Below are 25,338 nucleotides of genomic sequence, written 5' to 3'. Positions count from 1 at the left end.
ATCTTTCTGCTGGGTTGCTTTTCGTTATTGTTACGAAACAGAATACGCCCTTTGCCTTTGCTTTTTTTTTTTTACCCCAGCGTGTCCCCCCCCCCAAAAAATTATCACTTCTCCTTTTTGAAAATGTTGCTGCGTTGCTTCTACGAGGCTTTCAGTGTGGTTTCTGGACATCCATGCATGACAAAAAGTTACACCCGCTTCTGCCCCGGCAGTTGTGCTCACCCGAGTCCTGTAGCCATCCATCGCATGCGAACATTGTGCGGGACCTACTGCTTCATCTGTTCTTTCTTCGCCGCTGATCGGCAGGCGCCGGTCGGAAGCGTGGGCGACGTGCCACTTGTGTTTCTTTCCCCTTTCACTGACCCCCTTCCCTCCTTCCCCCCAGGAAGTAAAAGCAGCGGCTCTAACCGAAGCAACAGCGAGAAAAGCCGGAGGACCCTGGCTCGGGATAAGGACCGCAAGTCAGCCGGCAGTGGCAGCGAATCGGATCCCACTGCCCGGAGCGGGGTAGCAGGGAGCGTCCTTCGGCGCGAGCGGCCGGCCAGCCAGCTCAGCCAGCTCAGCCACCACAGCCGCGCCTCTGCTGCCCCCAGCGAGAGGAGCCCACGCAGCCGCCATTCGCACGGGCCTCCGGGCGTTCCTCCGCTCTGCAGCCTCCCCAAGCTGGGCCCCAAAGTCTATGGGACAAGTGGGCCCCCTGGGGGCCCCCCCGTGCGGGAACTCGCCTCCGTCCCCCCCGAGCTGACCGGCAGCCGCCAGTCGTTCCAGAAGGCCATGGGCAACCCTTGCGAATTCTTCGTTGACATTATGTGAACAAGAAGTGCCTTCAAAAGACTCTTGTGCGGAGGGTTTGTTTTCTTGGGGTTCCTTTTTTAAGTTTGCAAATTGACGCTGGAAAAGAAATAGGGGTGGAGACAGAGAGATGGGGGGGGGGACTATTCAGACTGTCCTTTGCATGTCACGCCTTCCTGACTCTTGATGTTTGCAAGCAAACGAGGAACAGAAGTCCTGGAAACTTAGATATCTGCAAATCAGTGGAATCTTTTTCTTTTTTTTTTTAATTCTCCTTCTGCTTCCCCTACCCTGACCAATGTGATTGATTGGTGTTCTCTTCACATACCCTAATGAGCTTTGGTATCTGTGGCATCCTCTCCCCAGTGCAATTATACTGTGTTCTCAATCAAGAAATAGCATTTTATATAGTGCTTTTAAAAAGCAACAACACACAATTCTCCAGTCATGCATATTTGCACCTTCTTTTGTTTTGTTTTTTAAAAATGTTCTGGTTACTTTCTTTCCATCTTGGGGGTGGGGGGGGACCCTTCTTCTTTTGCTATGAAAAGGACAGTGCTAGCCAGTAGCTATAAAATCTAAGGTGCGTCTGCAAATGGTGCATTATGGGAGTCCTGTATCCAATGGGAGTCCTGTATCCAACCATAAGTGAAGATCTGGCTCTGTGCCAAGGTTTTGCTTCCTTTCTTCATTTTACTATTCAGGCCTTGTTTGCACGCTACATGGTGCCTGGATCTACACCATGCGATTGCCCTAAGAAAGGGGGAAATAACTCACTTGGTAGAGAGTTGGGCACTTTGTGCTTCTCCCTCCATTCATGTCTTCAGGTTTGAATTGTGCACTGGACTTCTCCGAACCATGAAACTATGAAGTGTCTGCCAGTTACCACAAGCAGCAGGGCCAAGAGGTCTCCTGTCCACCTTGGGCAAGTCCTGCTCCTGCCTCCGTTGTTTGCTCACGCTCGCTGTTTCTTGTTTTTCTCTGCTAAAGGGAACAAGGAGATCCATCTCTCAGCTCTGCTCTCTTCTCTGTGGCATCAGCTGCTAGCATTTGCTTTCCCCCTGCACTGAAGGCAAAAGCAGCTGATGCCAGAGAAAAGGCATTCAGTGTCCAGCTTGCTTTCCGTATAAGAAAGCAGGAATAAATTCAACTTGGCCTTTCATTACACCCAGTGGATTTTCATCTAAGCGTTTGCAAACAGCAAAATCTGACTCTGGTTACATACCCAATTTAAAACAACGACAGCACTGTTAAAAATAAATGCGACAGCGACTGTCACATACCAATAGAAGCTGATACACACAAGAGTCACCTGGAGCTGACAGAAATTTCCGTTACCACCTGCTTCCAAATTTGTACGCAGGGTAGAGGGGGAAATTAGTTACCTGTTCAGTAACTTTAAGCATCAAAATGCACCAGTGCATCAGAGACAATTACATACTTGTGATTTGTTAAGAATAGAATGACCCCAAGACCACCTTGAAGGATTCGCAAGGTTGGAGAGGCATCCCTCAGGAATACTGCAGTCATGGGATTGTTGTTGTTGTTGTTTAGTCGTTTAGCCGTGTCCGACTCTTCGTGACCCCATGGACCAGAGCACGCCAGTCATGGGATACATACCCTGTTTAGAGATGGCATTGGACTCAAGTGGTCCCAGTCCTTGGATGGGAAGCTTGAAATGCCAATCAAATGTAGCTGTTTGTGGTCTGACCAGTGCCAAGCAAAGTACGGACTTACGGCTTGAGCAATTCCCCATATCTGTGTCATAGACCTGCCACCCAAATGAGAATGGGAAGCAGGGGTTGTGTGTCACTTGATATACTTTCCTTCACTCTGTGGTTGACCTAGGTCAGGGACAGAGAATCTGCAGCCCTCCAGATATTGTTGGACTGCAACTCCCACCATCCCTGATGTTGGCCATGCTGGATGGGGACTGGTGGGAATCAGACTCTGAAGAACTCTGGTGGGACTCAGGTTCCGCAACCTTGCCCTAGATAATGGTGGATCCTTTTTGAAATTTAGGATTGCAAAGTGGGTTGGTTAGCACTTCTTCATGATCTCTTTCAAAAACCTGTACAATGTATGTGGATGTTTGAGGTTACTACTGTCTTGCAATAGATGGAGGTAGTGAAAATCACTGAGTGAATGAACTTGAATAAGCTGGCTTTCCCTTAGAAGGGAAACCACTTAAACTTTGCCCAACCATGTTACTGTTTGGACAATTTCACATCTCCCTGGTGCTGTTTTCACTTCTCGTTCTGGAGCAGGGATGGGAGAAATCTGTGGTCTTCCAGATGTTGCTGGACTCCAGCTCCCATCAGCCCCAGCCAGCATGGGTCAGTGGTCAGAGATGGTGGCAGATGTGGTTCAGCAACATCTGGAGGGCCACAGGTCCCCCATCCTTGTCCTGGAGGGACAACCAGCTGCCGTTCTTGTTCTGCATCTCTGCTGGGCTGTTGTTGTAGCACTTCATAAAAAATGATGGGCATAAACTTCCAAGATTGACACCAAAGAAGATCAAAAACAGACATTAAATTTTAAGGGTGGTGAGAGTGGTTTTGAAAACCTGTGGGGGGAGGTTCTGACATGAAAGCATACATACATACATTTTCCTGCGTCTATGAACAAAGGCCACAAAACTACCAAGAACAAACCAGTTCTAGAAACATTGGAGAAAAGCTGGGTGTGGTCGGTGCCTAATGGTTAGTACCCACTAGTGACACCATGATCACACAAACACACCTTAACTTTGTTAAAATATTCCTGACTCTCTTTTGGGGAGGTGAATAAAGTGAAAGGTGGACAGGTATTGAACGTTATGTGAGCACTGCTTAAAAAATAAATTGCAGAGCCAAAATGCCCACCTGATGCTTCAGTAAGATGGACAAGGTATAGTGTTGATATAGTATTTGACCGGCATGGAGTGTACATGTTCTAGGCAAATGAGAAAGGTAACATGCAACCCCCAGGTTTACAAGTTGTTGCATTCTCTGTCACATGTATTTTATCTGTTTTCGCCCTATTTGTTTCTTCCGGGCGATTTGAGATTTGAGCACTTAACTTGACCATTGGTTTTATAAGCTGTGTTGATAGCACTGAGCCAGCAATACTTCCCATTGTGTGTACTGTGTGCAAGCTGGCCTGTCTCTTATAGCTTGCTCATCAGGAGGAAAGGGGGGAGGACCGGCCTTCTCATTCCACATCCGTCCACCCCCCTCCCCAAATACTCATGTGGACTGCTGGCTGTCTTCTGTGAGGTCCCCTCTCTTTTCATTTTTAAATGAGTGTTTTCCTGTACTTTGAGCTACAGCATCCACAGTCTGGCCTGGTGCAAATGCTGGCGGATCGCTGGGCTTCAGAAATGAGAATGTTTTGCACACAGGAGCAAGCTTTTCGAAGTGTCAGAAATGTTGGTCTCTACCATTTTTTTTAAAAGTCCTTTGCAGTCCTTGGACTGGTTGTAAGAAAGAGAGATAGGCAGGTGGAATGAAGGCAGACTGAAGTTGGTGGGGCAGTGCCCCATATGTCTTCATGAACTAGCTTCTACTGTGCATGAGGGAGAATGAACCCAGTACTGCCCTCCTCCCGGGTTTGGCTTGGTCATTTTGTGTTCCCACTCTGGGAAATGTAGCTCTACAGTGGGGAATGGGAGGGTCTCCTAACAACACACCCCTTAAAAACTACAGCTCCCAGAATTCTGTGGGGGAAGCTATGCCTGTCTACAGTGGTATCATAGTGCTTTGAATGTATGGTGTGGATGTGGTCTTTCCTGTACCCACCACCCACCCTCACTTCCGCATCACTTAAGGGTTTTGCTGACTTCCAGTCCACATGCTTATGTTTTCAAGCTCGGCTTCTCAGCGATGAGAGCGAAAAGCTCTTAAAAATGCTTTTTAAAAAGCTGAGCGAGAATGCAGAATTCTATGATCTACAAAACATGGCGCCCTTGCTTGGCAGTTGAGTGCAATGAATATACATGGCTGTGCTTATCAAATTGACAGGAAAAGGTGCAATTGCTACTATAACAAACTTCTGCAGCAGAATAAAATTGCTAGCACTGAAATTTCCAAACTGAGCTGGAGCCGTTTGGATGGCTACTTGTGTGGCGAGAAATAAATTTAACTAAAATAATTAAGTGTGTTAATGTTTCTTGGCGTCATATGAGCAAATGTACATTGTCAGAGAGTTCCTGTAGCAGCCCACAGGACTCGCCGGAGGAGGAGGGTGCTCACTGGCTATGTGTGAGTTGCCACTTTTGGCTTCCTTCCTTCCCATCAGCCTCCACTGGCCTTGGGGTATTGATCCATGCACCTAATTGACAGAGGCAATTGCCCAAACCCAGTGGAGGCTGATTTGAAAGAAGTAAGCTAAGACTACTGACTCATCCAGAGATACGGTGGGGAGCCTCTGAAGGCAAATAACTTGTGCATTGGAAGTGGCTTCTTGATCCACACACCTAATGGAGAAATGCCATTGCGGAGCTCACCTGCTTTTGGCTGAGGATGCCTGTTGCATCTCTGAATGAGAAAGCTCTCAGCTTTCCTCCCTCCAAATAGCCTCCATTGGGAGCATGTCATTTTGGTGCATCTCTGCATACAGCGTCTAGCTCCCAAAAAGGAGAGGCAGCAGAACTGGCCCACTGTCACGGGAGGTTGCCTCTTATGTATCTGCATAAGCTGCTGTTCTGGGATTTTCGTTTGAATTAGGAGGAACACCCACATCAGAGATAGAGTTGTAGAGTGGAAGGGGACCCCAAATGCGGAGACACTTAAAAACAAAGCTTTGGGCAATGGTGTGAGTGACTGCCGCTTTCTGCCAGCTTGTATTAATAATAATACACGAAAGCATCATGGCTATCAGAAATTTAGACAAGGCTGTGTTAGCACTTCTCCTTTGGGGTCATGAAGAATAGCCTCTATATGTTTCTGTTTCCCCTCTGTCCATTTTGTGCGTGTAAGTTAAAAATGTCAAGCCAGTCAAAATGACAAAGTGTTAGCAGGTCTGTGCTTTTGGATGTGGTGACAACAGCATGCTTTGTGAGAAAGGCTTTGACATTATAGTGACAATCGTGAGAACGGTTCTGCTTTTTTGCAATCACCTGTTTACTCTTCCCAACTCTCTCTCTCTCTCTCTCTCTCTCTCTCTCTCTCTCTCTCTCTTTCTTTGCACAACTGCACACTCATCTTTCAACTGTTTGGAGTTGCAGTGATAGCAATCTCCCCCCCCCCAACCGATAAAAATAATAATCTTGGGAATTGTGCTTTTGCAGGGCATCCATGGGTTGTCTCGAGTGCCAGCCTTCCTCAGAGTAGACCCATTGAACTTAATGGGCACGATGAACTTAGGTCCATCAATCTCAGTAGGTCCACTCTGATGGCTACACCAGCCCATGTCGGTTTCCTGCCACTGCTCCACATCTTTGGTTTACAGTGGCAGGGGAAAATCTCAGAATAATATAAAGCTGCCTATCTCCAGTTCAGGCCATTGCTATATCTAGCCCAGTGCCGTCTGCTCTGACTGGCAGCAGCTCTCCAGGATTTCCCAACACAGCAACGGTAAGGGACTGGACACCCTGCAAAGCACTTTCCCTGCCACTTTGGTTATTCCTCAACAGCTGGTTTCTCAGGAAGGTTAGCAGCTCAGTGGCAGAGCTTCTGCTTTGCATGAAGATTGCAGGCTCAATCCCCCAGCTAAGGCTAGGAGAGTTCTTCTGCCTGGAGAGCTGTTGCCAGTCAGTGTAGTAGACGGTACTAAGCTGGATAAAGCAGCTTCCCATGTTCTACCAAGTCAGAACAAGTAGATGCACTGCCTGTTCTGACTGGCAACAGCAATTCTCACCAGGGTCTGTGGTCTTTTCCATCGAACACTTCTGACCATTTTTAACTGGAGACGCCAAGGACTGAAACTTGGACCGTCTGCGTTCAAAGCTTGACCACCGAACTGTGGTGCCCCCTAGCAGAGATGCTGCCATCAGATGTGGTGAACTTGCCAGGGGCTCCTTCCTAGGCAGCTCAGCTTCCTTGCAGACATCCCAAAAGAGATGTTAAGAGTCGCAAATCAGTTTACTCTGAGGGTGCAAATCTCGGAGAAGAGGAGTGCGAAGACCAGCTGGTTCTTCTTGTGGATATATAGTTAAAGGGGGTTACATCCAGTCAAGGTTTACTGAAGAGTAGACCCATTGAAATTGATGGAACTATGTTGCATCTTGTCCATTAAGTTTAGGGGGGGGGTCTTCTCCTGAGTAAGGCAAACATTGGCTACAACTTTATATCTCCAGTACTTACGGCAAAACTCACATGAGCAAGCGTTTAGAATAGCACAACTATCTGCTTCGTGAATCGTACTATCTGCAACACCCCTGTGGATAGATACAGGCATAGACACACATAGATAATAAAATGGCACCACCTGTGAAGCAGGGGGCAACCTTGCAACAGTTGTGTGGACCTGTTAGGGATTCTTAGAAGCTTCCAAAATAGCTGTTAGGTTGATGGCAGGTAGCTGCCTTAAGTTGGCCCAACCCTTTTTAAAGGGGTACATTGGTCTTCAACCTTAAAAATGGTTCACCCATGTTAAAAATGGTTCACTTGCTGTGTCCCAGTGGATCTGTGCTCTTTCTACACTCTTTTAGAGTGAGCCGCCCCTGATTGTTTAATCTGACTGTAATTGGACAAACATGCCCCACTGTCTTGTCATTGACCTTTGGTCAGTCTTGCTTTTGTTCCTGTTCTGTTTTCGGGCAGATCTACACCATCTGTTTAAAGCACAAGGCTTCCCCCAGTCATCCCTGAGAAGTGTCGGTTCCCTCCCAACAGAGCTACCATTCCCACTACCCTTAACAGATTGCGGTTCCTGGGATTCTTTGGGGGAAAGTTATGTGCTTTTAAATGCACACCCCTTCAACTCCCTCGGGGTCCCTTCCAACTCTATGATTCTATGCCAGGGATTCTTTAGCTGTTATTCCTGCATTGTAGGATCTATGAACTTTGAATGGTGTGGATCTGCTGTTAATCCCCTAGGTGGACTCACCCCTTGGCTTTTTAAAAATTTCGTTTATCTGGATTGTAGTGAGTAACTTCAAAAGAATGATTTTAATTCTAATCAGTGATTAGAAAGATGTGTAAAGAATTTATGTACAGTAGAGGAAAACAATTTAAAATAAATGATTTTAAGTAATGACTGGAGGTGGGGAGAATCTTTACTCCCTATCACTCTCAAACGTTAACTGTCCTAGAACTGGTTCAGTTCCCAAGGTCAGCCTTTGGGCAGTGTGAACCGTACTGTTTCCCCATTTTACATGTCTATTTCATAATTGAATTATTTCTTTTTTGTAGATATTGTATTAAAATTCAAGTGTCTGTATAGTTAATATATAGCAGCTTATGTGTAAATGCTATTTTAAACACTAAAAAAAGCTTTTAATTTTTACGTGACAAATGCACTTTCCTGTCTTTCCTTTATTTGTGGTGATACTTTATTTTGAGAGGTATGTGTGTTGTGTACTGTATATTTCAGATTCTGCAAGCACCATAACTTATTCCTGGGTGACAGTCCAACCTTGCTTTGTCCTGATGTAGTTATGAGTCTTCTTCATTGCCCAAGGTTTCTTCTTCTTCTAGAAATCTGGGGATTGGTGGCTGGTGCCCATTGGGACTGGTAGGGCAGAAGTCAGGGAGACGAACAGTAGGTGGCGCCAGAGCCCATGACAAGGAAAGCCAACTCATTCTAGTTTTGTCCTCATCCTCCTACTCCCTGCTGAGTTCTAGGAGGAAAACACTAAGCTTAAAGAGGAGGAAACTGACAGGCAGGTTGTCAGGTGGGGGCTGGCTTAGGGCAGGCTGAAGTTGGTGAAGCAGTGGCCCATTTGCCCCAAATGGATTAGGGAATCAGAGGGCATATTAGGCTATGTATGTGCCACACCTCTGATTCTGTCTCTTGCAGAAGCACCTTTAAAGTTACACATGTAAGTGTGTGAAGTCCCAACACCTTCACCTGCGTTGTCATCCAAACCTGTCCCAAAGGCTTGGGTCAAGTTTAAGGCATTGCACACCTTTTTAAACCACGCGAAGCATATAGGAAAGAGACAGGAAATGTTCGATTACATCCAAATAGATCCTTGTGCATTTATTTGTGTGCCACTTTCCTTCAGAACTGTGCCCAAAGTAGCTCACAGCATACCAAATGAAGAATTAAGTACAACAGTTTGAATCAGCATGTACAAGTTTGTATGAAGCAATGCAAATAAATCAGCCTAGTTTAACAGCTTAAAACTGAACAAGAGAAAGGGTAATGCCTAACACAGAATAGATAATGCATCCAAGAAGATAACGGAGTTGAAGAATATCCAGCTCTTAGGGCTCTTCCTGGGTTGTTGTTGTTTAGTCATCTAGTCGTGTCCGACTCTTCGTGACCCCATGGACCAGAGCACGCCAGGCATTCCTGTCTTCCACTGCCTCCCGCAGTTTGGTCAAACTCCCGCTGGTAGCTTCGAGAACACTGTCCAACCATCTCGTCCTCTGTTGTCCCCTTCTCCTTGCGCCCTCCATCTTTCCCAACATCAGAGTCTTTTCCAGGGAGTCTTCACTTCTCATGAAGAGAGTCTTCTCATGAGGTGGCCAAAGTATTGGAGCCTCAGCTTCACGATCTGTCCTTCCAGTGAGCACTTGGGGCTGATTTCCTTCAGAATGGATAGATTTGATTTTCTTGCCGTCCATGGGACTCTCAAGAGTCTCCTCCAGCACCATAATTCAAAAGCATCAATTCTTCAGCGATCAGCCTTCTTTATGGTCCAGCTCTCGCTTCCATACATCACTACTGGGAAAACCATAGCTTTAACTATACAGACCTTTGTTGGCAAGGTAATGTCTCTGCTTCCTGGGTTACAATCCAGCAACAATCCTCTCTGGCTCTGTTCCGCACCCTTCTCAGGAACAAATTCGTGAACCGTGGTCATATCTTTTACTGGCATGGATAGAGAGGGGTGTGTGTGCGCGCACACATGGAGAAGCCACTGACTTTTGCATGCAACTACAGAGAACATAACTCTATGAAGGTAAGTCACCTGTTCACCTGATCATTTTTGCCTCAGGCTCCGTCCATCACTGACGGAAGTTTGCCCACAAGGGGATACGGCCCTAAGGCAAGCTTCTTGTTTAGAGTGTTTGTGCTTGCCCCGCTCTGGCAATGCCGATGGTAAACTGTGCTGTTTTCCCTCTCCTTCGTTTCTGCAGCCTGCTGGAACGGCTGCTAATAGATGCAGTGAGAACCTCCTTGAAACTCCATAGCCAAAGAACCACTTCACGTCCCCGCTGAGCCAGAGTTTTGTGTCAAATGTGCTTATGAGGTTCTCCAGATGTTGTTGGGACTCCTGATTCCATCAGCCCCAACCAGCCTGACCCAGGGAATTAGGGAGGATGGGAGCTGTAATCTAACAACACCCAGGGGGCATCAGGGTAGAGATATCTGCTCTAATTCCTACAGTAGGAATGGCGAATTTGTGGTTCTCCAGAGGTTGGATGCTGGCCCCAGCCACCATGGTAAATAAGCAGGGGTAGGATGAAGATAGTGGAGTCCAGCACTATCTAGAGCAGTGTTTCTCAAATTTGGGTCGTCAGCTGTTGTTGAACTACAACTCCCATCATCTCTAGCTAGCAGGACCAGTGGTCAGAGATGATGGGAGTTGCAGTCCCAACAACAGCTGGAGACTTATGGTGCCCTCCAGTGTTTATCAAGTTTGAGAAACACTAGAGGGCACATAAGAATGTAAGAAGAGTCCTGCTGGATCAAGCCAATGGCCCATCTTGTCCAGCATCCTGTTCTCACAGTGGCTGACCGGATGCCCCAGTGGGGAGCCGGCAGTCTTCTCCCACTCCCTACCATAGCTGTCAACTTACAGATTTGAACATAAGGGACCAGCAGCCTCGAAAATAAGGGATCAGCAGCCAAAATAAGGGATTTTCAGAGCACAGGTATGTTCAACTTCTGATCCCCTCCAAGCCAAAGGCAGAAAGCCCAGCCAGCAGCCAAACAAAGCCTCAAGCGGTGGGTCCCACAGTGCAGCAACCTGGCAAAGGGGATGCAGCAAGGAAAACCACCGTCGCCTCTCTGCTGGGAAGCACTGAGCAAAGGCGAGTCCCCAGGCAATGCGGCCGATTTGATCGGCTCAAGGCATGCAAGCTCCACCCCTATTGTTCTTAGACTCCTTATTGGGTGAGCAACGCAGCCAAGCAACACAGTTGGAGCCTCCTTCCTCCCTGGCCGGCAGGGAGGGAGGGAGAAGAGCTGCTTCCTTTGAAACCCGGGAAATTTAAGGGACATCATCAATAAGGGACAGCAGCAGGACACAGCACTGTGATAAGGGACTTTCCCGCCAAATAAGGGACGGTTGACAGCTATTCTCCCTACGTTACTTGGTTTCTGGAGCATCCGGCTTGCTGTCTGCTGGAGGGTTCTGGGGCAGGCAGCGGAAGTGGGCGTCCGTGTTCATGTGGGGTGTGAAGAGAAGGATGTAACACACTGGGTAGTAGTAGGAGCCGAAGATGGCAAAGATGCTGGCCAGGCCAGCAAAGACCTGGAACAGGGAGACAAACTTCCCTTGGGAGGTGGCGTAGGTGGGCACGAAGAGTGTCCAGATGATGAGGATGAGGATCATTGCAAAGCTAATGGACTTGGCGGCCTTGTCGTCCCTCTGGTCCGAGTTGTTCCCCATGAAGGTGCAGAGGCAGCAGACGGCAGCCAGGCCAAAGTCATGGGCTAGGAGCGAGCTGTAGCCCGGGAAGGAGCTGTCCCGGCATTGCACCAGGATGGTCTTCTCCAGCTCAGTGCTCTCCTCCAAGGAAGGAGGGTTCCAAAAATACCATACGAGGCAAAGGAGGCCCTGGATGGCTATGTTGAGGAGAATGCAGAGGCCCATCAGGTGCTTCCTCAGTTTAGGCCTCTTCAAGGTCCAGCCGAGCCCTGAGCTTTGGAGTGTCTTGCCAAGCAGTGTGGCCAAGCTGATGGTGAAGCTGAAGAAGAAGAGGGGCTGCCGGAGCTTGCAGACCATCGAGGTGGGCTTGATGACAAATAAGTAGAAGCTGCTGCAGAAGCAGGTTGAGGAGAGGACAATGGAGAGTGTGGGGAAGCCACCGACAAAGCGCATGGCCGGGGTGCCGCGGTGCTTGGCCAAAATGCCGGTGACAACGGCCATTTGGGCCATGGCCAAGACCGTCAAGGCCACCATGTTGATGGGGAGGGTGTCGGTCACCTCCAGGTATTCAAACGCTCTGTCGTAGCATGTGGTGCTCTGCGGAGGAGACCATTTCTCTCTAGGGCATGGGGTGCATTCATGGGGATCTGGATGAAAAGAATAGTTGATTAGGCAAGAAGGGGAGGAGGCTGAGTAGAACTATGTTGGATGCAACCCAGTTTGTTTGGCTGAAAAGTTGCCCTTTCCCTGGTTAGTCTGATCCTTTTTTAATGCCAGCACTTTCTTTTTTTTTAAAGAAAACAGTCTTCAGGTGACAGTCATTGTGTGTAGGAAAAGAAGGAATACCTCTTCTACGATGGTGCCAAAAGAGGCATCCCATTGTGTGTGTGTGTGTGTGTGTGTGTGAGAGAGAGAGAGAGAGAGAGAGAGAGAGAGAGAGAGAGATTAAAAGATGCCTCTTCTAAGACAAAGCCTCCCATGCACTACCGAAAGGGATGTGGGTGGGGCTGTGGTCTAAACCACTGAGCCTCTTGGGCTTGCCAATCAGAAGGTCGGCCTTTCAAATCTGTGCAACGAGGTGAGCTCCTGTTGCTCTGTCCCAGCTTCTGCCAACCTAGCAATTCGAAAGCACACCAGTGCAAGTAGATAAATAGGTACCACTGTGGCAGGAAAATAAACAGCGTTTCTGTGCGCTCTGGCTTCTGTCACGGTGTTCTGTTGCGCCAAAAGTGGTTTAGTTATGATGGCCACAAGACGCAGAAAGTTGTCTGTGGACAAACGCCAGCTCCCTCGGCCTGAAAGCGGGATGAGCGCTGCAACCTCTTAGTTGCCTTTGACTGGACTTAACCATCCAGGGCTCCTTTACCTTTTCACCTTACCTTACATGCACCACCTGAGACAAAGTTTACTCCCTCATCCTCTCTGTTGTTCGTTATCATGCAAACGTAGTTAATTGGCTAAAAATGCATCTGATCATTCTTACTTAAAATGTAAGAATGGAACATGGGGTGGAGAACATGAACAGGAGCTAAAAATATTGAGAAGGCAAAAAGAAGAAAGACGCGTTGGTCCAAAACTTCACTGCCAATGTACAGTTGTTGAATGAGGAGGCCCCTTGGCACATCTGGAAAAACTCCAGCTCACCGTTTTTGTTCTGGAAGTAATTTGCAGGACAGTCTTCACACAGAAAGCAGCAATTGTGTTCTCCTCTCAGCCATCTCTTCTGCCCTGGTTTGCACTCCTGTGTACATCTTGATATGGGGGGCTTTAGGAAATGAAAGAAACAAACAAAAGGTATTTACCGACTCCAGTGGACCGTGCTGTCCCCACCACCACTTTGGAAACCTTGTCAAAACAAGCTAGCCCCCTCCCCCTTTCCTCTACATCTGGGGTTGCCAGCCCTTTTAGGCCCCATAATACACTTGGACTTTTTTTTAAAGGAAATGCCATAGATGCCACCCACTCTGATCTCTTCTTTCTCTGCTCCCCTGAATCATTCCTGCACCCAGCTACCACACAAGTGGCAGGGAGAAAGCAAGCACACTCCATTTATCCCAAGGTATATCTAGTAGAATGAATTTAAGCATTGAATCATACCTAAAAGTGATAGAGGAAGTGGGAAGGATTGCCACTCTTCCAACTTCCTCCATCTCTGTGTACTTTTCAAGGGACAAAATGGTAGCCACCCTCAGCTCCTCTACAGGGAGCAGTGAGTGAGGGCCTCAAAGGTGCCAGAGGAAGACCAAAGGGGTGTCATTGTGCCCAGGAGCGCTGTGTTGGCAACCCCTCCTCTAGCAGTCCGTCTGTCCCCGCAAGCCAATAGATGAGGAAGCAAATAGGTAGTGACAAGATGGAGGAGCACCACTGCAAGTTGCAGCAAGGAGCAGAAGTTGGAACCAGCAGACAGCAACCCTTTGAGAGCTCAGGGACCTCGACAGCTTCCTGAATATGCTAGCACCCAACACTGATACCATCATGGGAAAGGGAAGTTTCTATTAGTGGATGGTCCAAACTGAGGACTGAATACTGGGCAGTAAAAGTCAGCAGCCTGAGATGATCTATTTTCTTTCTTTGTTCTTTTTAAAATTTCCCCCCTTAAGTTTCTAGTCCTTATGCCTGAAAAATCTTGCTGGAAGAAAGCCAGCTGACTTGTGAGGAGCAGTAGGAAGAGAAGGATGTGGACCTTTAAGGATAAAGATGAGGGGCACTGGAGGAGAATGAGAAAATGTCTTTAGTAGGCCTAGAGAACCTAGTTCTGTTTAAACAGAGTTTGGACTTAATAGGGACCACCATTTGCAGAAAAGAGGATTTGTTTTGTTTTCACTTAGAAGCCAAGAGGTATGTAAGTAGTGAATAAACAACTTAGTGCGAACCTTCCCTTCCTTTGTGTTCCAGCGGATCTTTGATTTGCTAATGTTGAGCTGAGGCTGCAGGGGATGGTAGCTACCAAAACGGACAAACTCGTGGTTTCCATGTGTGGTCGCATCCCAGTAAATCAGGTCATAACCTGTTGGAGGATTTCCCGACTTGCTGAAATGAACCAGATGAGAATTGATGGTAAAGTTGACCCGAGCTACTTCTTCCAGGAGCTGCAAAACAAGGAGAAGAACCCGAAGAAGTGTAGTTATTTAAAACCTCAAGTGAGGGAGGTGTCAGCAGAGGGTTGGAGGCACATCGAAGCCTCTCGTATTTTTTTTATTTATTAAAAGCATAAGCTCCTCTATACTGCCTCCTTACTGCTATGCAACAAATGATTTAAGGATACTTTCCATGGGCATCTGGTTAGTGTGAGAACAGGATGTCAGATGAGATGCACTTTTGGCCTGATCCAGCGAGGCTGTTCTTGCACTCTTGTGCTCCAAATAAGAAAGATTTGCAAAGCCAAACTAGGCAAGTGTGTGGGCAAATTCCCTTTGGTGAGGATGCTAGGTATTACCACCCTCGGCTGGGCAACGATGCGCTTATGACTTAGGGGCCCTCGATTAACCAGATAACTGGTGGTATAAAAACTTACGAATTTAAGTGCATTTTTCCCTTGCTGCTGTAAGGGATGGGAGGTCTGGGGTGAATCTGAAGCAGGTTTATAAAGCTGGCTGTACCCCTGACCCACCAATGGGCAGGTGTGCTTACATGAGAACAGGGAGTCTAATGGGATTTCTGAGATGACTGGAGTAAATGCAGCCCTTCCAAAGTTTGGAGGATTGGAACCCTTACAGTGGCTGCTGTCTGTCAGGCTTCAGGGAATCCGATCCCTCCCACAGTGTCAGCCAAGAAGCAGATAAATAATAAGAGTCCTTACCAAGTCTTTTATTCAATAGTCTCAGAGAGAGAGAGATAATGATGTTGCTTCAAATAAAGTCCCACCCCCTCCGTCTCTCCTATTATACGTCATCTCTGTGCAGGCTCATCTGTGCTTTCTGCCTCTGAGCTCTCTGCTCTACTACTCTCAATACCCGCTGGGTCCTGGGGGAGGGTCAGGAATGCTTTCTAAAGTCACTGAGTCTGTCAGCTGTCTCTCCTCTGCTGCTCCTTCCTCCTCCTAGCCCTCTCCCAATACTTCCCATCTTCTCCCCTCTTCAGCCTCTGCAACTATGACCTTCTGCAAACCACTGTTGTAAATCTATACTGCCCTCCTCTTCTCGGGAAGGTTCAGGAGGACTTAGTGTTTATGCCTAAGTGGAATGTGCCCTTGAACTCATGCTTGTCTGGATGGTGGGTGGACAGGGGTTTGTGGACATATGTAAAAACTAGCCTACTGTGCAAAGGTAACATTTTATTTAGTTGCCCCACCCACTTTTTGCTTATGGCTCCACCTTCCACTGCCATGTGACCCTGAGGTGGTTGCCCAGAAAAGAACACAAGCCTCAAGCTAAATAAAAGATTAAAAAATTGTTCCTCAGCCTTGGTTTCAATAACTCAGGTAGGAGGAGAGAGAGAGAGAGAGAGAGAGAGAGAGAGAGCGCGCGTAGAGTCCTTTCACAATGACCAAAGCCAATAAAACTCACAGCCCTTGCAGGTAACCCTGTACTGCTTCCTCCTCACTCACCTGCCACGGGTAGACCTCTCTGCTCATGTTGCACCACTTGCTTGTGGCATTGCACTGAAGCAGCTGGTGGAGAGCATGGGCGATGACGTAGACCGCTTTGTAGGTGTTGAATGTGCTATAGAACCTAGCGGGACCGGTGTCTGTGGAGAAGTCGGCAAGAGTCAGAGAGCTGCAATCAGAGCACTGCTCATCCCCATCACTGGTGTCAGAGCCGTTCTGGTCCTTACCAGGATCTGCCACGACATTCTGCACATATTCTCTGAACCCAGGCATCTCCCCGCTTTTTATCGCTACCCCGATGATGGTTCCTATTCTCGCCAGGTTCGGAATATGAGCAACGATGGGCGAGGTTGCCCAGCACTCGCTGGCGATCCACACTTTGCCAGTGATGCCCCTGCTCAGCACCACCCTCAGCAGCGCCTCCGCACTGCTCGGTTGCGCAAAGATCACCGTGGCATTGATGTTGGACGTCTGGAGCTGGTCGGCTATTTTGGACAGCTCCTCTTTCCTCTTGCTTTCCTCCGGGTCGCTTGGGAGGATGGCTTCGTAGGCCACACACATATCCTTAGAGAGAGCCAGCTGGACGAAGATCTGCAGGGCCCGGCGGCCATATTCGTCGTCAGTCACCAAAGTGGCCACCCAGTTCCAGTTGAACTTGCTCAGGAGCTGAACCATGGCATAGGCTTGGATTCGGTCGCTGGGGACGGTCCGGAAGAACGATGGATAAAGTTGCCTGTCACTTAGCTTATCGCTGGAACTGGCGTAGCTGATCTGGGGAGAGATGGAAGATAGGGAGGATATGGAAGATTCACGGCAGATTCACGTGGTGCATGGTTAAACTATGGAACTCACTTCCCCAGGAGGCAATGATGGCCACCAACTTGGCCACCAGCTTTAAAAGAGGAGCAGATAAATTCATGGAGGAAGATAAAGGCTATCAGTGGTTAGTAGCCCTGGTGGCTATGCTCTTCCTCCATGGTTTTAGGCAGCAATGCTTCTGAATATGCACTGCTGGAAACCACAGGAGGGGAGAGGGCTCTTGTGCTCGGGTCTTGCTGGTGGGCTTCCCACAGGCATCTGGTTGGCTACTGTGAGAACAGAATTATGGGCTAGATGGGCCACTAGCCCAATCTAGCAGGCTGTTATTATCTTCTTAGATGGAGACTATGAAAATTGGGATATTCAAATACAGTGGTGCCTCGCAAGACGAAATTAATTCGTTCCGCGAGTTTTTTCATCTAGCGAATTTTTCGTGTCGGTGTCGGAAAAGTTTTGGAAAAGCTTCAAAAATCACAAAAAAACTCAAAAAAGGCTACCACACCGCATTCTATGAGTTGCTCCTCGAAGTCAAGTTGCAACTGTATTAACGGTGTTAAGAAAAAGGAAACAAACTTGCAAGACGTTTTTGTCTTGCGAAGCAAGCCCATAGGGAAATTCGTCTTGCGAAGCAGCTCAAAAACCGCAAAACCCTTTCGTCTAGCGGGTTTTTCGTCTTGCGAGGCATTCGTCTTGCAGGGCACCACTGTAACCGTTGAATTGATGCAATGCAATCAAGCAAGCAACAGTGATTTGGGTGTCTGGGCATCTATGGCTAGAACGCAGCTAAGTTATATTCAGAGTTGGCTCGCTGAAATTTGTAAACCTAAGTTAGTCCTGTCTCCCTTATTTTAAAGAGGTCTGTTCTGAGTAGGACTAGCATTGGACCCAAGGCATAGGCGCATAATGAGCAGACATACTTAATGCCTATAACATGCATAGAATCACAGAAATGCATCGTTGGAATGGTCATTTAGTCCAGTCTCTGCAATACAGGATAATTAAATGATTAAAACAGCTATATAAATGCAGTTCATATTAAGCAGTGGCAAATTACAGTGGTACCTCGGGTTAAGAACTTAATTTGTCCTGGAGGTCTGTTCTTAACCTGAAACTGTTCTTAACCTGAAGCGCCACTTTAGCTAATGGGGTCTCCTGCTGCCGCTGCGCCGCCACCGCACAATTTCTGTTCTCACCCTGAAGCAACGTTCTTAACCCGAGGTAATATTTCTGGGTTAGCGGAGTCTGTAACCTGAAGCGTATGTAACCTGAAGCGTATGTAACCCGAGGTACCGCTGTATATATGAATTATTTCAGTCCCTCATAACCATATCCAAAGTCTGCGCGAAAAGGTGCACTTTCAAGATAAAACAATGGTGTGGTTAGATGCACCTTATTGGGGAGAGCATTCCAATGACATTCCACTGATGGACCCTGGCAGAGGTGTATCCATCACTTTCATTATACAGCATTTGGCAAATGCTCTTTATCCTGGCTTTTGACAATGGAGATATATATTTTTGAGAGCCACCTTATTTCTGTGATTTTAAGTTGTTTTAAACCTGTTTTTTTAAAATACTGTGTGATATTGTGCTTTTAATATTAGTGTTTTAATTGCTGTAACCTGCCCTGGGACCTTAGTGTGAAGGGCAGGTAATTTATCACAATCACAATTCTTGATTCTGCTACTCGACCACGCAGATGGCTATCAACTTTCTGCCTCAATGTAGCGCCCTGGATCCTACTCAACACACACCAGTGGAGACTCTTCCTTGAAGGGAGGAAGAGATCTTCGTAGGAGCCAGTGCAATGCGCTTCCCATCTTACCTCTGGGATCAAAAGGAACTTCAGGAACCGAGCCACCAGCACGCTCAGCTCCGAATTGCCGGGGCCAACGACGGCGACAACTCGAGGCTTATAGTTGGTATAATCGCATTGCACCTCCACGCCATAGTGGTTGGGGTACTTGGAGAGGAAGGACATTGTGGGCTTGTTGGCCACGGCTGGGTTGTTGCAAGTGTTGTGGATTTCATAGCCGAGCTTGACACCGGGGAGCAGAGAAGTCGAGTTGTTGATTTCGTCGATGGCAAAGCGCATGCTCAGGTGCCGCTTGTATCCAGTAATGTCGAAGCTTAGGGAGGCGGTTAAAAAAGAGTTAATCATTTCAAGGACGGTGAATGACAAAGGTTCCTTTGCTGGACTTCAAGTCAAGAATTGGGGGTGGTGTCAAAGGTGCTTAATTTGTTGGGAGTCTGGGTGCAACTCAGTTTAGCAGATAGGAGTTTAGACACCTTAGATTGCATCCTGTTTACAACTTCCTCCGCTTACACTTCTCTCTCAGACCTCAAGGTCATTTTGGATCTATCCTCTGAGAACAAAGGAGCACGCATGACTGCCTTTGTCTTCTCTAGATTAGTTAGCTTAGAACTAGAAACCTCTCTATCCAAGCTATGCACTTCCTATAATAAGTGGCTTTGTTATTTTCTTACTCTACAAATATCTCTTATGTGTGTGATTGCTGCAGATGAAATCTGATCTCTAATCAGACTCAGAAGCCACACTCAACACTCTGCATACTCCTAATTTTACTGAGGTGGAACAACCTTTCCCATTAGGACTGTACCATTTCGTTGAAGCACCTTGGAATGACAAAAACGAATAGAAGGTTGAGTCAGAGATGAGATGTGTTGGAATAAATTGATCACACAGGCCTGACTGGAGTTGGAGCCCAGGAATATCTGGAAATCCAGATTCTCCATCCCAAATTGGAGATTGGATTCTCCAATTAGCAGCCTCTGTTAGCTATCCTTTTCAGTCTGGACATGACAAGCTTTTTGCATGCCTGACTCAGAGGTGCTATAATGTCTCTATGCAGTGACAGGACATTGCCTTGCTGGAATAAAATGAGTCCTTACTGTCAGAAAATGATGTCAGCATGGCCCCCTCCCAGCATAAACTGGGACCAGGGAACCTTTGAAATCACCTCCACAAGACAATGTCTCAGCCAGAAAATCAGAAGAATTGGGAGCTTCTCTATGTCCCCAGTTCGGCTCACCCCACACAATCATTGCTAGTTTGGCATGGAGTCCAAACTTAAGCTCTTTCTGCTTAGCACAGCTCTCACTTTGTCACATGAGGCAGCCTGGTCAGTGTCCTACTTGGGAGGAGGGACTAGGGCTTAAAAAGTCATAATTGGGGGGGGGGGCAAGGATAGAAGCAGACAGGTGGAATGCTTAAACCCCAGTTGGATGCCTGGAAGTTGCTGGTGCAACAACTTCCGTAGGCTCGTTCCTAGCCTAGGTGCCCTCTGGACAGCTCCTCTTCCATTCAGCACCAACTGATGCTGGACAGCTCCCTTTCCTTGTTTGGAAGCCCAGAATGAGATACTCATAACAATTCTGCCATGGGGGTGATTTCGGGGGTGGGGGTGGTCTGGTTTTCCCAACCTAGGTATTATTGTGGGGAGGTGTCAAGAAATTGGGGAAATTGATATTGAAATATTTCCTTTTACAATGTTGAAAGAAATGTTGGAGAAAGTGCTTTTCCATAACTTCAGATGCCTGGAAATTTTACATCTCTAGTCTTGGTGGACTGTGCATTTTGCTGAGGTTCTTTTGGTCCTACTCACCCGGAACACTTGGGAGTCTTCAGCTCCACATCCTGGCTTAGGTACTGTACTTTGGAGTGAAAGGCAAACATCCCACCAAGGACAAAGTCCCCCGGAGCACTAAACTGGGTCAACAGGGACTTGGCCTTTGCTTCGTTGAGTTGTATGGAAACCAGGAGCCCAAGCAGTGCACTGAGAGCCATTTTAGCCTGTGATGGGGAAAATGGAAGTTAGATCTCTGTTTTATGCCTAGTGTTTACATGCTGTTTGTCATGTGAGATTCACAACAAACCCTGCAAGGCAGTACTTTCCCCTATTGCAGATGGGAGGCTGAAGGGTGGAAGGTCTTGTCTGAAGGCCACCTGGTAGAGAAGCAGGATACCAACCAGCGGCTTTGTGATGTGTCGCCTTATCCTGCCGGGCGTGAATGAATTTTTGTGTGCACCTGAACCCTGTGGAAAGCAGGCTTGAACTCCCTGTCCATCAGGTAGCACATGGGCAGTTCATTCCAGCTTGGTCACTATCTCCCTTTACCCTCACAGGCCAACTTTGATAGGTGGGTGGGACCACCCACTTCTCAGTCTTCTGATATCATGGTGGCATCAGATGATTGACAGGTGATCCAGCCCACCTGTCCATGCCATGCTTGGCTGCAGGGTATGGAGAGGTAATAATAATAATAATAATAATAATAATAAAATAAATAAATAAATAAATAAAAACATATTTAAATGCCGCCCACCTGACTGGGTTGCACCAGCCACTCTGGGCAGCTTCCAACAAATTAAAACATCGAGCACAGTAAAACATCAAACTTTAAAAACTTCCCTATACAGGGCTGCCTTCAGATGTCTTCTAAAAGTCAGGTAGTTGTTTATCTGGTGGTTCTTTCGCTGCAAGAAGTAAAGTTACAGGGAACCAGGCAGAGGGCCGTCTCAGTAGTGGCGCCCTCCCTGTGGAAGGCCCTCCCATCAAGTGTCAAGGAGATAAAGAACTACACAACTTTTAGAAGACATCTGAAGGCAGCCCTGTATCAGGAAGTTTTTAACGTTTGGCAGTTTTTTATGTTGTTATAGGTGTTGGAAGCTGCCCAAATGGGCAAGGTATAAATAATTAAATAATTACATTATTATTATTTTTAATTTCCTTTACATCTGATGGGAGGGCATTCCACAGGGCAGGCACAACTAGTGACAAGACTCCTGAGCTAAAGATCTGGCCCACAGCTTTATATCACCTTCAATAATTTTTACTCTGGCCTTTGAGGTGTATATTTTTCAGATCCCCCTCTTCCATGATTGTAAGCTGTTTTAAACTGGTTTAATGTTATATTTTAAATTTGTAGGACCTTTGGGTGAATGGTGGGTACCTATTGTTGTTATTCAGAACATTTTTGCTCTGCTAAGAGTGACTTATATACAATCAATGAAAACAAGACCATCCCTGCCTGCAGACTTACAATCTAAAAAAAAACACGGCACAAGGAGGGGAAAGACATGGAAGGAAGAGGGGGGAATCGAACTCGGGCCATTGTTCCTATAATGACCAGTCTGCCCAGTTCAGGGGCTGGAGGTGCTTGATGGAATGATACTTCTGCTGCCTCCTGACTCTTCCATTGAGGCAGCCTGGTGAAATGACTTGCCTGATGGGACTGGCCTGTTACAGCAGAGACGATGGAGCGATTTAATACTAATAAACGCAATAAAGCAAACAAGCTTTCCTTGCAAAAGAGAGGGTTAGTGCACTTCGTATTAAGAAAATGTTGTGTTGCAGTTCTTTTTGTAGAACTGTAGAGTTGGAAAGGACTCTTGGGGGTCACCCAGCACAACCCCCCTTTCAATGCAGGAATCTCAACTAGATCATACATGACTGGTGGCCACCCAAACTCTGCTTACAAACCTCTGAGGAAGAGGAGTCCATCACCTCTCGTGGGAGTCTGTTCCATTGTCAAACAGCTCATACTGTCAGAAAGTTCTTCCTGGTGTTTAGTCAGAATCTCCTTTCTTGTAACTCAAAGCCGTTGATTTGGGTCCTCCAGAGCAGGACAGAACAAACGTGCTTCCATCTTCCACGTGACAGCCCTTTAGCTATTTGAAAGTGGCTATGGAGTCAGTTTGGACGTGGGTGGCGCTGTGGGTTAAACCACAGAGCCTAGGACTTGCCGATCAGAAGATCGGCGGTTCGAATCTCCGCGACAGGGTGAGCTCCCGTTGCTCGGTCCCAGCTCCTGCCAACCTAGCAGTTCGAAAGCACATCAAAGTGCAAGTAGATAAACAGGTACCACTCTGGTGGGAAGGTAAACGGCGTTTCCGTGCACTGCTCTGGTTTCCCAGAAGCGACTTAGAAGCGGTTTCCCAGATGCCGGCTCCCTCGGCCAATAATGCGAGATGAGCGTCGCAACCCCAGAGTCAGCCACGACTGGACCTAATGGTCAGGGGTCCCTTTACCTTTACCTATGGAGTCAGTTCATAAGAAAAGAGGAATAGACTTACCTTCCTTTATTTGCTCTGCTTCATATCCATACCTGTGGTCGCTCTCACTTTCAGCCCATGAAGCTGCATTCTGCCCTTCTGTCTCTGGCCATTTGTGTTTGATCCTGTTTGCATGCTTGACTAGGGTGGCGATCTTGGAGGCGATGCCCACTAGGCAAAGGCTTTAAAGCCTGGGAATATGTTACATTTGAATAGTAGTCGGAGGAACGCAATGACAAATGGTACCTGGGCGACTCTGCCCCGTGAAAGGGCAGGTGGAGGCCATTAAATCAAATCATAAGCAAAATGAATCATTTGCATGATGTTCAGAAAACAGTGGGTGGCCATCTGGCAGCCCATGAGCCAAATCCAGCTAACGAAACAGTATTATCTGCCCTCGGCGTGCAAACATGCAAGCACAAATGCTACAGTGCTGAACTGTTTGTAACCTGTGGTCGGTTAATCCTGCACCTGCCCCGTCCCAGTAAGCTGTGCAGTGGGTGAGTGTTGGTGGGTAGGGACTTGGGAGGGGGAAGAGAAATTTGCGTTTTGATGCCCATCTACTTCATTCACACTTTTTGAAACGGTGCACGAGCCGAAACACAGCTGTCTGTCAAAATTTGCACTGCTCCAAATTTTGTTATACAGTTTTGCACTTCTCTGAATTTTGTTACACAGTTTTCCAACGAAATAAAGTGCACACAAATGTGTGCACATTATGTATGAAAAGTATGTTTAAAATGCGCATTTTGTAAGCCAAAATTAACATTAAAATGAATTGTATTGTGGGGAATAGCAGTAATGCATGGATTAGGCAGAGCACAAGCCCAAATGTGTATATCAGGACTCACTTCACGTAAGTTGCACTATGGCACAAGAGCTGCCCCTGCAGATGGCCATAATATGGTGGCATTGGGGAAGCATCGCAGAACAACTAATAAAGTGAAAAGATGTGTGGACAGTTCGGTATAAATTTACCACTAATGCACTGTTACTGCATCAGTGATATTTTTACTCTGGCCTCTTTGACACCTGAGATGTTGTGTTTTCAGGACCCGCCCTATTCCCAAGTCCTGAAATCTGTTTTAACCCTTTTCAATTCTGAATTTTAAATAGTTGTAACCCACCCTGGGATCTGCTGGTAAGGACAGGTAATAAATATAATAATAAAATAATAACATCTGTATAAAACAAGCAAGCCCCCTAACCCCAGCCTGGAGGTAATAGGTTTGGTACCGGTATTTTGTTCTTTTAAAGCTACCTTATTAAAACTTGATGTTTGATTCTACTGTGGGGTGTTTTAGTTGGTCTTCAGTGGTCTTAACGCTCTGTAATTTGTTGTGTCATTTGTCATTTGCAGTGATATCGCTGGTCCCCTTTCCTGATCTCTTTTTTGCATATCCATTGAGGCTTTGAGTGTGAATTGGCTTTAACTTGGAAACAAAACTATTTGCATTGTGGGGAGGGTGTCCTGAGGCTTTTCTCGCTTCATTCCATCTCATTTTCACCATCCCGTCTCATTTTCATGTTCTTTGCAAAGAGATTCAACCAGTGCATTCAAATCTCTGCGAAAAAATAGCCCCCTTGTGCTGCCTTTAAGCCGTAAACATATCTGGCTTCAACTGGTTTGTGGCAAATGTGGGCAACATAATGGGTAGGATGTCTAGGACTCTTCCTCCCCAAAATACATATTTTAAAATATAATTGCTATTTTCCATATCTTCTTTCAACATTTCATCTCCCTTATTTTATTAAAATGTGTTTTAGTTACCACATATGTAATCCTGCCTATCCCCCAAGGCTCTCACTGTCTTCCACTTTATTCTCACAGCAGCCCCTGTGAGGTAGGTTAGGCTTAGAGACAGTGACTAGCTGGCCGAATGAAGATCTTCCAGGTTCTGATCTGACACTCAAAGTGCTACACCACTGGCTCACTTAAAGCACCCAAGATAGTGTGTATAGAGTTATCCTGTTTTATGTTTCCAACAATCTTGCATGATAGGTCTGGCACAAGAGAGGGGGGCTGGCCCAAATGAACATCACTGATGGTCAAGGCTTAGGGATTACTATCCCTCCCCTGGCGGCAGCCAAAAAAAAAAAAAGCAGATAAAACGAAAAGTCCTTACCACATAATTTATTCAGTATTCACAGAGTGAGACAAAGGGATGTAGTCTCCCCTAATCTACGCCAGTCCTGCATTGGCTAATCTGAGCCTTTTGCCACTGAGCTCTCTGTTCTTCTACTCTCAATGTCTGTCTGGTCCTGGTCAGGAATGCTTTCCAAGGACACTGAGTCTGTCAGCTGTCTCTCCCCTCCTCCTCCTCCTCCTCCTTCTCCTTCTCCTCCTCCCTCTTCCTCTTCCTGCTGTTCCTCTTCCAATATTTCCCAGCTTCTGCCCTCTGCAGCCTCTGAACTATGC

General features: G+C 47.0%; 2 protein-coding genes across 8 annotated transcripts in view; one reads left to right on the top strand and one right to left on the bottom strand.

The window, feature by feature from the left end:
• DVL1 (dishevelled segment polarity protein 1) overlaps positions 1-25,338 on the top strand; it is a 126,142-nt gene that overhangs the window by 83,016 nt on the left and 17,788 nt on the right. For 3 of the 7 annotated variants that reach the window (XM_083512998.1, XM_083513000.1, XM_083512999.1), the window contains exon 15: positions 386-8,229. In XM_083512998.1, coding sequence (XP_083369124.1) covers positions 386-813 — 428 coding nt within the window. In that variant the 3' untranslated portion in view covers positions 814-8,229. Of the gene's footprint in view, positions 1-385; positions 8,230-14,374; positions 14,537-25,338 lie in introns of those variants that run through there. The other 4 variants (XR_014528397.1, XR_014528398.1, XR_014528396.1 and 1 more) reach the window with 3 other exon arrangements.
• LOC310711248 (taste receptor type 1 member 3-like) lies at positions 9,178-25,231 on the bottom strand. Its single transcript, XM_083512963.1, has 7 exons — positions 22,941-25,231; positions 20,470-20,657; positions 18,669-18,972; positions 16,026-16,796; positions 14,353-14,568; positions 13,124-13,244; positions 9,178-12,126 (listed from the first exon to the last, which is right to left on the bottom strand). The coding sequence occupies exons 2-7, from the start codon at positions 20,649-20,651 to the stop codon at positions 11,198-11,200; spliced, it is 2,523 nt and encodes an 840-aa protein (XP_083369089.1). The 5' UTR covers positions 20,652-20,657; positions 22,941-25,231; the 3' UTR covers positions 9,178-11,197.

Source organism: Podarcis liolepis (assembly GCF_965112155.1).
Source record: "Podarcis liolepis genome assembly, chromosome: 7".
Lineage (NCBI taxonomy): Eukaryota > Metazoa > Chordata > Lepidosauria > Squamata > Lacertidae > Podarcis > Podarcis liolepis.
Note: the sequence above shows the minus strand (reverse complement) of the source record. Positions and strands in the feature narration are given on the sequence as shown.